General features: G+C 43.0%; 1 protein-coding gene across 7 annotated transcripts in view; it reads left to right on the top strand.

Moving 5' to 3' along the window:
• AKAP13 (A-kinase anchoring protein 13) overlaps positions 1-12,705 on the top strand; it is a 344,553-nt gene that overhangs the window by 168,991 nt on the left and 162,857 nt on the right. For all 7 annotated transcript variants that reach the window (XM_075069695.1, XM_075069692.1, XM_075069694.1 and 4 more), the window contains one exon: positions 8,788-8,977. In XM_075069695.1, coding sequence (XP_074925796.1) covers positions 8,788-8,977 — 190 coding nt within the window. The remainder of the gene's footprint in view (positions 1-8,787; positions 8,978-12,705) is intronic.

Raw genomic sequence — 12,705 nt, 5'->3', positions numbered from 1 at the left:
CCTACTAGACTGGGCTGATTCAGAGTAACTATTTTAAAGCAGTCACATTGAGAGAGGCATCAGGGTCGTAAGAAAAATGGGAAGAGTGGGGGAAATGATGTCCTTTTCATGTTCCCTCCTGTTTGCACTCAAACTTTCCTTCTCCCCAAACTTCCAGTCTACTTCTTCCCCGAACCCCCATGTTAGCAACTAACAAAGCACTTCAGCTTCTCAGCTTTTCTTCCAGTTAATGGACAAACATTACATCAAACCCAATTATGGCTCAGAAACTATCCTGTTAAAATGTAATACACAACAGACGAAACCTGGTGTCCTATCGAGTAGCTCATATTCCCTGGTGTCCTATTGGATAGATATAGCCCCTTGAATGCCCACTCTCACTCAGCTGTATAATAGCTTTGATTGCCACCCTTTCTTTCGGTTTTTATATTATATTAGAATTTATACAGGCTACGATAGTTCTTTCCATGTCGTTTGATTTATTGTGCAAAACTTCCTTATTTTAAGCTGGTAACACTGTTACCTATTACCTTCTGAATATTTATCTGTTATAGAGTTAATAAGATTTTTTGAGGTTGTGTGTATGGAATAACTTAGCAATAGTCATTCCAGTGTACCATCAAAGTTATTCTGCACAGGATTCCATTTAATCCAGCAAAAGGCTACCTTGTAGATGGAAAACAAGTTTGTTCTTAACCAATATACAAGAACAACAGTTCTTTTTCGAGTGCTTGCTCAAGTCCATTGTATATTAGGTGTGTGAGCTTGCCCCATGCACCGGTGCTGGAAGTTTTTCCCTCAGCAGTATTCATAGGGGACCAGCTCTGGCGCCCCCTGGGGAGATGCACATGTGCCACGGTATAAGGGGCGCCACCGACTCCCCCTACCCTCAGTTCCTTCTTGCCGCCAGTGACGGTGCTGGAACATCTGCTGCTTCATCTAGCGTTGTCTTGTTCTCTGTTCGTAGAACTTGTAGAATAGTTGTAGATAGTTGTTGTTACAGTTAGTTACCCTTAGTAGTTCTTGAAGTTCTCATAATCCCAAACAGGACTCAGCTGGGGGACGGGGCATGCCCCAGTCCCTGGACTTTAAGCTCTGCGATCGCTTCAAACAGCCTATGCCCATCAGCAATCCACGTAACTGCTGCCTAAGGTGCTTAGGCAAGGGACACATAAGCGACAAGTGTTGTATCTGCAAGTCCTTCAAACCTAAGATGAAGAAGTAGCGTGATATCCCTTTAAAAACACTCCTAATGGAGTTGATACTCACTCCAGCACCAGAACAGCGGTCTGACTCCGCACTGAGCACCGTGGCCTCTGCGCAGTGCTCAGCCAACGCCATCCACAAGCCGGCACTGGTTTCCCTCCACAGCTCCAGTCAAGAAGCCAAAAAAGACTGTGAGAGGAAGATCTCCCATCTCCTCCAAGGGGAAGGAGAGGGCTGGGGGCGAACAAGAGAAAGAATAAGATCTTTCTATATCAGACAGAAGGAGGGGAGGGATAGCTCAGTGATTTGAGCATCGACCTGATAAACCCAGGGTTGTGAGTTCAATCCTTGAGAGGGCGACTTAGTGATCTGGGGCAAAATCAGTACTTGGTCTTGCTAGTGAAAGCAGGGGACTGGACTCAATGACCTTTCAAGGTCCCTTCCAGTTCTAGAAGATAGGATATCTCCATTAATTTAAATTTTATTTAAGATATAGTTGAAGGGGTGGCTTATAGGCAAAATGCAGCCTTCCATAGAGTTCTAACATAGCCTGTAGTCATGTGCATGTTCATTTTGTAGGTGTGTCCTGCAGAGACAACATGTCCTGTTATGCAACGCTTATCTTGACCAGAGAAACCTTTGTTTGGATACAGGTCGAACATTGCATGCTGAGGCAGTTTCCATTGGCCACACCTGTGTATTAAAGATGAGGGTGGGTTAATCTGCTTCATTTTATCCTAAATACTTGCAGCTCCCAGACTTACCCTAAGTTTCCAATGAGACCATCAGCTATGCAAAATTCGGCCATCCCTTTTCGACACTAATTACCTTTAATAGGCTATTTTGGTTCCTTCAGTAATGTTGAGTGCTACAGTATTGGATCTCTAGAGGTGAATGCCAAGAGGTACCAGTCTTTTTGAATTCAAAATAGTTGGTGTGAATATAAAACAAAAGGAAGAATTAATTTAATAACAGGCAATTATGTCTTTATACTATGTGAGCTGATTTGCCTGCAAGTATATGTAATATCAGTGTTGCTGTTTTGCTTTCTTATTGTACAGCCCACATTGAGGCCTGAAAAAATGCTTGGTTTAAAAGAGTGTAGTCCCTTTGTGCGAAGAAGTATGAATTGCACTGAAAATAATTTTTCATACTATCTGAGGATATGAAAATCTGTGAACATTTATTAAAGAAAGAATGCAAATTAAGCCACCTTTCTGACAGGAATTTTATATTGTCTGGTATTTATCAGTGGTCTGAACATTTCTCAAATTACAGTGTAAGGCATTTTGAAATCATTTGTTGAACATTTCACCTTTTACTGGGGAGCACTGGTTACACAATCCAGAATTATTAGTGTCCTAATCTTCTACCCTGCTTCTGTTCACTTCCATATGCAGTATGGTAAGGAATTAGTCACTATTACGCAAGTAAAATCTTAACTCTTTGTTGCCACCTTAGAAAGCATTCAAATTAGCAAGTGGCCCATAACGTATTCTTAGGGCACTAACAAATGTATTTGTTGCTGTTTTCCTGCCTATTTCTGGAGGCACTTAAAATGTGAAAATCTCTCTCATACACAAACTGTCACATCCACACAGAGTCAGGTGTGGTAGTTGGTGAAAAGTTAATCACCTGAGCATGTTGCTGTAGATCCCTTAACCCAAACAATGTATTTGAAAATGTCACTGGTGAGTATTAAAGTTCTGTTTTATTGTAGTTCTGAGAGGCTATATTTCCAGATTACTTTGCATTGCCTCTGCACAATGGTAGTGAATACCATTTCAGCTGGGAGGTCATTGTATCCTCTCAGCAGTGATAGTATTTTCATGAATGGTTCTTACCATTAAAAGTTATTTACCCAGGACAACCACATAATAGAATTCCCTTCTAGGACTAGGGAAATACTCTGGGATCTGATATACCACTGTGGTAACTTTGTGGAAATGTTGACTTTTTAATGGTGACCTGGTCATCAGTGTCTTTAAATTTCAATAATGAAGGATCTAACTGTGAGCTTTATTGAAGCAGTTTGCGCTGTTCTGTCACAAGAGAACTCACTAAAATCTGAATAGATTGTCTAGTGCAGGGGTGGGAAAATTTTTTGGCCTGAGGACCACATTGGGGTTCCAGAATGGTATGGAGGGCCTCCCCAAACAGCCTGGCCCCTGCCCCCTATCAACCCCTCCTACTTCCTGCCCCAGTTACCCCCCTGAGAATCCCCAACTCATCCAACCCCTCCCAGCTTTTTGTACCCCGACCACCCCGTCCCGGGACTCCCTGCCCCTAGCTGCCCCCCCCAGACCCCACCTCCATCCAACCCCACCTGCTCCCTGTCCCCTCACTGCCCTGACCCCTATCCACACACCCCCACCCTGACAGGACTCCATATGATTTTCAAACCTGTGCAAATCAATATCTGAAACTTTTCACTTAGGACCGCAGAGTCCAATTGCAAATGCATCTCTCAGATTTTGAAGCACATTTTGTTTTCCCCTTCTCATTCTTCTTCCCTCTTCTTAAAAATATCTCATCAGTAGCTGCAGGAAGTTCTAAGATTTGCTGTATAGCTGCAGATTTCTATCTCTTTCTGTTGCAAGATAGTGACGCAGAGCCATCGTATTTGCTCTGCTGCGTTAAATCTGTTGTTTTGTTTCTTAAGTGCTCTTCACCAGGGAAGAGCAAATGATCTACTTGGGCAGCCTTTGGACATGAAAATATATTGTGCTGTTTTACATTTCAAATGTACTAACTGCACTAGTGTGTGACCAGTCTAATTAGTTTCTTGGATTCAGTACGTCATGGTCATGGCCTGAATTACTTTGGTAGTAGCAATGATTTGGGTTAATTGCTTTGGCTGTCGCTCCTTTTTGGGTTTGTATCCTAATCTGAGATGTTTCTGTAGCTGCAGGATGGCCTGGTAAATATTTTTCCTGATTGGATGCAAGCACTGTTCATCCCTAAAGAAACAAATTTCTTCCCTCCAGGAGTTTTTTTTTTCTGATTAGTATTTTATAACAACTAAAACAGGGACTGAGAGCAGAGAATTCATCCCAATTTGTGTCCTGGAACTTTATTCAGTGCTGGCTGGATACTCTCATAGCGTAGATCTGATCAACAAGGATCCTAGTTTTCCATGATAAACCCCCCCAAAATTTTCTGATTAAAAAACCATAAAAATCTGTGCTTGTCTGTGATTAAAATGAAACTCTGAGCTTTAGTTTCCCTACCCACCATATTCCGTTGAACACATTCTTTTACTGATCTACTTACAATTTTTAAACAAGTTCAAAGCCTACGGGTGCCATCACGCATTATAATAAAATAAAATAAATTGCCATTTGTAACAGCCTTGCTCCTACAGTACTGAACAGCACATTACCATCAACGTGAAATTTGTCCTTGCCAAACTCTGTGACACAGTCTTTAGGAGTGATTTATAAGGTTTTTGGCATCTTTCCATAACTTTAATTACTCGTATCTGGAGGCTGAAGTGAAATTTGAGATGCATTAAAACACTACCCCCTGTACACCATTGAATAATTTTTATTTAAATTTATATTAATTTAAATTTATAATTTAGGCAGTCTGACTTGCTGGGGAATTCACAGACTGGAAAAACCCCAGTCAGCAGAGTGAGATGCAAGTCTCTGCTCAAGAGAGGAACAGCTGGGAAGCTGGAAGCCTAAGAATGGATGTCTTTGCTGGACTACAGAGGGGAAATACAGGTGCAGTTGCCCTGAGCTGTGGCAGTACCTTCCTCTGGGAGGAGTCCCATTCGCTGAAGACTCATCACGGTCCTCAATGAGACAACTCGTTGAGTAAGGGTGGTAGATGCAGGCCATCCGGTATATCTTTGTTTCATTTGGGCATGGTACAGATGACTGTTACTGCATACTGAGCTAATAGTCCCCTGTGACTGCCTGGATGTGAGATGTAATTTGCTACTTAACAAGGTTTATGCACCTTTATGGAAATGTTCAGTTTAACTCTCAGCATGAAATTTGTATATGAGAGATTTTTTTCTTTGTATGTGGAAGTAATTATTTGAATAAATGTGGCATACTTCTGTGAAGGTGGTGAATTTCATTAGAGGCAAACAGATAGCCGTAGTTACTCTGTGATTCATTTCTGAATTTTAATGTTTATGAAGTCATTCATAATCCTGAATTCTGCCGATTGCTTTGTGGATGCCTGTTTGAAGATGCTCACAAATATACTTGAAGCTGATGGGAAATTGACAAAGGCTGCTGTGCTTAGTTCTCTTTAATCTCGCTGATGTTGCTCTCATGAATTGGTGAATGGGCTTTTCACCATGACTGCTTCATTGTGTTCCGAAAGCTTCTCTAAGTACAGTGATTTCTCATATATGACAGCTGAAAAGAAAAATAGCTCAGACAGAAATGTCTGTGTTTCCTTGATAAAGAAAGGCCATTTGTTCAGTTAACTGAGCTATTAAAAGCATAAAATAACTTGGATTGCAGGGGTTTGATGGTTGGTTTTACAGAAGTTGAAACAGCCATTTGTAATAGAAAACTGTACATTACCTTCTCTTTCTTTTTTGAAATATTGATTCTTATTCTGAATAAATCAGGAGCCATTCCATTGAAGTCAATTGAGTTACGCTGTGGAAAAAGAGAGGAAAATCAGGTCCATTTAGACTGGGCTTGATTTGGATGAATCATAGATTAATTTGAAGTGAGTCATAGAAATTAGAAAAAAATCTGTTAGGGCGGCTAGTCCATCAGCCACTATCAGTACAGGATTGTTCTTTGCAATATATATAGTGTATAAAACTGTCTCAGGGTAGCCCCACCCAACCATGCCCACTATCTATTGCCAGTGTTGACAGAGAAACCTTAAATCTGAGCGAATAAATGAAGACTAGCACACCACTTCTGAAAGGTTGCCAACCCCTGCTCTGAGTGATGTTTAGAGTCTCTTGTCATCATGCTATCTAGGTATTTGAAGTGCTCACCACACTCCAATGCCTCTTCAGATTTGGATAGAAATATCTCACTTTTCCAGCAGATTTAGGTGTTACCATTGTCTTTGTCTTTTCATGTGATGTCTTTAGACCTAACATATCTACTTCCACCGCTATTCTTTCCAGCAATTTGTGCTCCTCTTCTTGCAACAGTCCTATCTGATTAACGTCATTGGTGAAACACAGATGACTAATTTTTGTCCTCTGACAGGTATGCCCTCCTGTACGCTTTCATTAGTGGATCTTTTAAAAATTTCCTCAATGTAACAGTTAAAGAGGGTTTGTGGTAGCATGCAGTCCTGTCTGACATCTATCCTCACATCAAACCAGCTGCATTACTCATGCACACTGAAGCCATCTTGTTCCTATAGAGATTTGTTATGAGCCTTATTACATTGTCCCCGGCTCCGACCAGCCACAGAATTGCCCAAAGAGGTTTATGCAATATGCTATCAAATGTCTTAGCATAATCCACAAAGGCATGGGCCACTCTCCCATCATTTTCCAGCACTTTCTGACATAGCAAATGCAGATTGAATATTTGCTCCTCTGATATAAGAGCCCAAGACTGTGTCTACGCCACACACCTTACAATGGCATGGCTGTGCCACTGCAGCCACGCCATTGTAAGATGTGCAATGTAGCCGCTCTCTGTCGCCGAGAGAGAGCTCTCAGAGCAACAAAATAAAACCACTTCCAGTGAGGGGCGGTAGCTTCATCACCAGGAGCACATCTCCCACCAACAAAGCACTGTCCACTCCGGTGCTTTTCGTTGTCAAAACTTTTGTCATTCAGGGGTGTGGTTTTTTCACACCCCTAAGTGACTTAAAGTTATAACTGGGCCAGCAACCTTTCAGAAGTGGTGTGCCGAGTCTTCATTTATTCACTCCAATTTAAGGTGTTTTGCATGCCAGTAATACATTTTAACGTTTTCAGAAGGTCTCTTTCTGTAAGTGTATAATATATAACTAAACTATTGTTGTATGTAAAGTAAATAAGGTTTTTAAATGTTTAACAAGCTTCATTTAAAATTAAATTAAAATGCAGAGCCCTCTGGACCAGTGGCCAGGACCTGGGCAGTATGAGTGCCACTGAAAATCAGCTCGCATGCCGCCTTTGGCACACGTGCCATAGGTTGCCTACCCCTGAGTTATAATGACAAAAGTGCAGTGTAGAAGTAGCCCAAATCTCATTTTAAAAAAGAGATTTCAGCACCTTGGAACCAGAATCTCATTGACAGTTCACGGAATTTAGGCTCCTCAAATGACTTTTGAAAATTGAATTTAGGCTCCTAAATGTGTTAGACATCAGAATGCTGAGCACAGTAAATACCTAAATACCTTTAAAAATGTGGGTTCTGATTCCTAACTGATCAGCCTCAGCTAGAAGGTTGCTGATCTATTACACCTGTGGCTGGGCCCAACTCCCCTTAAAGGGCCAATCACACTGTGATACAGCGCAGCACATCGGTATGATTTATACTTTTAGATTCAAATTCAATCTTTATCACAGGCATCACTCTCAAATGCAAATTTCTGGTAGGCCTGAATTTGGCTTGTAACCTTAATGGAAATTCTGCTTGACTCTTTTCTTTCAGTTCAGGTTCTTAAACTGTACCATTTACTGTGGTATCTGAGTTCATGTTAACAGTTAGAATCATAACAATTTTCCTAACAATTAAGAACAGGAAAAGTTCCATACGGGTGTGCCTCTGTTCTCCTGTCAGTGTAGTCATGCTCTGAAGTTTGTCGTGAAGGTGGCAGTATTTTGACTATTACTGTATTCACTTTATGTAAATAAGAATGTAATTGAGTTATAGCTTTAAAGCTCTGTGCTAGTGGACACAACGGCATGGTTTTCTTTTTCTTTTTCCCCACAGGACTGACCCTTTTTAAAGATTTTGTTACTGTTAACTGACAAAATGGGAAGCTCTATAATGAAATCAATAATCCTATTGTAGAGGGACTTGATATCTCAGGATATTGGTGACCTCACTGTTATGTAAGAATGGTCATATAAGATCTTCCCCTTTAGGCCACCCGTTCAAATCCAGTCCAGTTCAGTAATGATTGAAAATTGCCAGCTCATGATGGTTGCTTGCACTCTGTGAAGTGAGTTGATTGTCTCAGTCCGATCCCTGGAGGAATGTTTCTGTCATAAAAGTTGTTTTGCTGTTTGCCTATTGCCCTACAGTCCTTATTCCATAGATTAGGAGACAGATCCCACTCTAGGGCTGTCAACCTGGCCACCTTGGTCTGCATTAAATTCACTTTAGAAAGCAGTCACTTTGCCTGTCATTACTACTTGCTATAACCTTCTGACAGCTTGGAAACTTCAGGATGATAAGACTTTGCAGGACTTTTTGGGATGTAGCTTGTCATTGACTCTAACTCTCAACTCCAGTTCATTTCCCTCTGCCAAGATGGGGGAGCATATGTTTCTTGGCCCGACCTTCTAGCCTGCAGAGTAAACCACCTTGTAGTCTCTTTTGCTTGGGCCATTGACTAGATAAGTATCCAACCAAGGAATGTGTGTCACTGCATCACAGCATTTCAGTCTCGTTTGTGTGTTAACCTGGGTTTGTTTTATTTCAGAGAGGAAGCTGGTGAACCAGAGTCTTGGAGCACTTTGTCTCATGTAGTGCACTCGGGGGACTACTGTGTAAAATACCACCGTGGGCTGAATGTTTATATGCTAACGGCTGAAGCCAAGGAAGGAGCAAAGGCCAGCATGGAGCATGATATAGAGCAACTCCAGAAATTCATAGCAAGCCACCAGCACACGGTGAGAAAGGGACAGGGCAATACACTCAGTGTAAATGTACCTGGGCTGCCTGCTGCTGTTATCTTGAGCTTCTAGGTATCTTGTAAGAAACTGTGCACCTAGGCAGTGCTCATATAGGGATTTACAAATGACACTAGACCATCACATCTCGAAGAACCACAGTTTCAGTAAGAAACTGTTTCTTAACTTATATATATCATATGTACTCTTTCATTAGCCCGTTCATTTATAAGCTGACCCCCCAAGATGATTAGGTAAAAATAGCAAAAAGTGTATGACCCTTTCATAAGCCGACTCTATATTTCAGGGGTTGGTAAACTTTGGCTCCTGGCCCGTTAGGGTAAGCTGCTAGCAGGCCTGGACGTTTTGTTTACCTGGTGCGTCTGCAGGCATGGAGCCCCTCAGCTCCGAGTCTCTGCGGTTTGCCGTTCCCAGCCAATGGGAGCTGCGGGACGTGGTGCGCCACTTCCCGCAGCTCCCATTGGCTGGGAATGGCAAACCGTGGATACTGGGAGCTGAGGGGCTCCGTGCCTGCAGACGCTTCAGGTAAACAAAATAACAATGTATCAGATATTTAATTCAATGATTCCAGAAAGTTTAAAATCATCAAATTTTGGCGTTGACCCATTTATAAGCCGACCTCCGCTCTTTGATGCATCACTTTTTACCAAAAATATTCAGCTTATGAACGAGTATATATGGTAATTAACTAATGCCCAGGGGTATCTTACCTGGGAACTGTCTGCTTTCCTCTGATTTGGGAATGGGGCTCTACTAAAGGCATTGTTAGGATGAAGGGAAGTTTTCTGCCATCTGGGAGGTGGAGCTCGGTCAGGACTCTTTAGTGAGAAGCAAATCCTGCCCTGCACCTCCTTTCTCATGTACTCTGCCTTTCTCTGCTTCCAGATCCTGACTCGTCCCTGCATGCAGAAGGCGAGTTGCATCCTGAGGGCAAAAGAAAATTGCTTGGAGCACAGGGTAGTTCCCTGCAGGGTGGTTGGGTCAGTGGGCGGGGAGTGTGAGGTGGATTCTGGTACTGGCTGGGGTTAATAGAGGGCTAGGGAGATGGGAATGTTTTTGTTTGGGAGAAGACAATAATAGATCTGCCAGGAAGCAGCACTCCGGTTGAGGGGAAAGGCCAGAGGATAGGTAGTGGGAGTATTGTACACTCTTCTGTAGTACCTCTGTGCAGGATTCTGAGGGTGAGTCCACTCCTGTTAAATGTTGTAGGAGTTTGTGGTGGGGTTTTCAGAAGCACTTGGCAGTGGCCTGATACTGCGCCCATTGAAGTCACTGGGAGCTTGATCATAGGATCTGCAATTGGGTCAAGGCTGAGGTCTTTGGAAAATTCCGCTCTCAGAGCTGCCAGGGAAACCCTCTTCAGACAGTGAAATGCAAAATGATGGTCAGGATTTTACAGCTACTACAGAACCGTACAGTTTTCCTTGTGTGTCCACCATTCCTTTCAGATGTCTGCATGTTTTTGTTTAATTCTACCATCCTTGGCCTGTTTTACACTAGGAATTTACTTAGGGATAGCTACGTCTCACAGGGATATGACACATCAAACTCCTGAGAGAGGTACTGTAGCTCTACCAACCTAACCCCTGGTGTGTGTAGACCAGCAGTAGGTTGATGGAAGAATTTTTCTGTTGACCTATCTACCACCTTTCAGGGCAGTGGATTACCTATGCCAATGAGCGAAGCCCTGCTGTTGGCATAGGTAGTGTCTACATGAAGAGTTACAGCCCGCAGAGTTGTTATATTTAAATATTACTACTCCTTTGTCATTAAGAGATAAAAAGGAGGAGATCGGAGGAGTATTTTTCATTTTTACTAGTTGAAGTTTTAGCACACTGGTCATTCTGAGCAACAGTCCTCACCTGTCATCTGAATAGAGAATAAGAGCAACTCTGGGTTTCAGCTGGTGGTATTGGTGATACTGGTACTGGTGATGCAAGTGGCAAACCAAAGCAAGTGTTGGAATCACCTCACTTTGCCTCCCCTTACCACCAGATGACAGTAAAATATGTCTAATGTACCAAGCGTGTTTCTTTTTGATGGTGCAGATGCCTGACGGGTTCATTTTGTCTGACAATGAAATCAGGAAAGCTATGTTTAGATTTTTTTCCAGCCCTGTTTCACTTCAAATCTAATCTGATATGAATTTGGAAAGCAGCCCTGCAATTACTTCATTTAGGCTAAGCTGAAAGCCAGTTGGCTTTCTCTGGAGAAGGCTCTATTTTTCAGTCTATCAGCAGAGTGACTTCACTGCGAGGATGTGAAGGCTCCCACTCCCCATGTCTTTCAAAACCTTGCTTGTTCCACAACAAGTGTCAGTTTTGTTTTGTATTTTTCTGTATTGGCTGGAAACCCGTAGACCATTCCTTGTGCTCTGCTGCAGGGTGAAAGCCACCAGACAGCTGACACTCCATTTGAACTTGTTCAGTTGCACACCCACACAAATGGATCTATCGTGTTCTTTCTTCATGTAGAGCAGTATTTCCAGCCAATGCCCACTCCTTCCCAGTCATCTATGTGTATTCTAACCCACCATGGAGCTTGGACAGCATCGCAAGTTTAGAACTGCATGGTCTGTCATTGTAGTGGCACGGGAGCACCCCTATAGTTAAGATTGCATCATGACATCTGTTTAAAGGTTAACGCTTCTAAGTCCTCTAAAACTGACATGCTTAGTCAATTTTTTTTTAAATTTGGTGTGCCTCAGGTGGGTGCTTGGTGGGATTAAAGACTCAAATTTGGAGTCATATGAGCATGGGGTTCTGGAGATACAAGCCTCCCTCTCTCCCCAAATAGCCATTTAAGAAAAGTTTCTAGGTGGGTTTCTTTGCCCAGAGCTAGGGATTAAACTATTGATGTGATGCAGGTCAAAATGGTCTCAATCTGTTGAGTTTTATCCAGAGTAGTGCATGGCATCCACAAAATCTTTGAGAGACCCAAATTGAGAATGGTATCTAAGGAAATGTACATATTTATACTCTGCATGCACCGATACAGAAAAATGGCTAAAATGGCTTCCATTCCCACCATTTTATATGTTTCAAAGCTTGACTCTTGTAAGTGTTCTAAAATCCAAATAGTTAATTGGATAGCTTTGAAATGTGGTGTGCCTCATAGGGGTGCAGTGTAGCATTAGTGATCCAAATTGGGGTCCTTTGACACCATGAGGTCCTGAGTTACAGCCCCAAATCCAAAAAATCAGTTTCTTTCTGCTGCCTTGTACTGTTAAACTGAGAGGTACTAATGACTGAGGCTTACAATTATGTCACAGAGGTCACAAAATCCGTCATTTCCAGAGTTGTCCGTGATAATTTCTGCTTCAGCCCTGGGGTCGTGGGACTGGATTTGTCAGCCAGTGGGGGCACCAGCTCTCAGCTGCCAGCCCTGGAGCTCTGAGCTGTGTGTGGGGGAGCCCCCACAACTCCCAGGTGCCTGCCTGGAGCTCCAAGCCTCTGGAGCTTAGAGCCACAGCAGGGACCCCCGCAGGTCCCAGCTGTTGCGGGCAGCAGTCGCCTCGGAGCTCCCAGGTGCAACGGCCCCTGGAGTTCCACGGGTAGCAGGTGGCCCCTGGAGCTCCCACCCATGAGGGCAGTGGGGGACCCCCCGAGTTCAGAGCTGGGGGAGGGGGCCCCATCAACTCTCAGTTGCCAGTCCTGGAGCTCTGAGCCTCCACGGGCAGTGGGGCCCACCACTCCCAGCCACTATGA

The sequence above is a fragment of the Chelonoidis abingdonii genome, chromosome 9 (genome assembly GCF_003597395.2).
Source record: "Chelonoidis abingdonii isolate Lonesome George chromosome 9, CheloAbing_2.0, whole genome shotgun sequence".
Lineage (NCBI taxonomy): Eukaryota > Metazoa > Chordata > Testudines > Testudinidae > Chelonoidis > Chelonoidis abingdonii.
The sequence above is the reverse complement of the archived record's forward strand: the minus strand, read 5'-3'. Positions and strand labels throughout refer to the sequence as shown.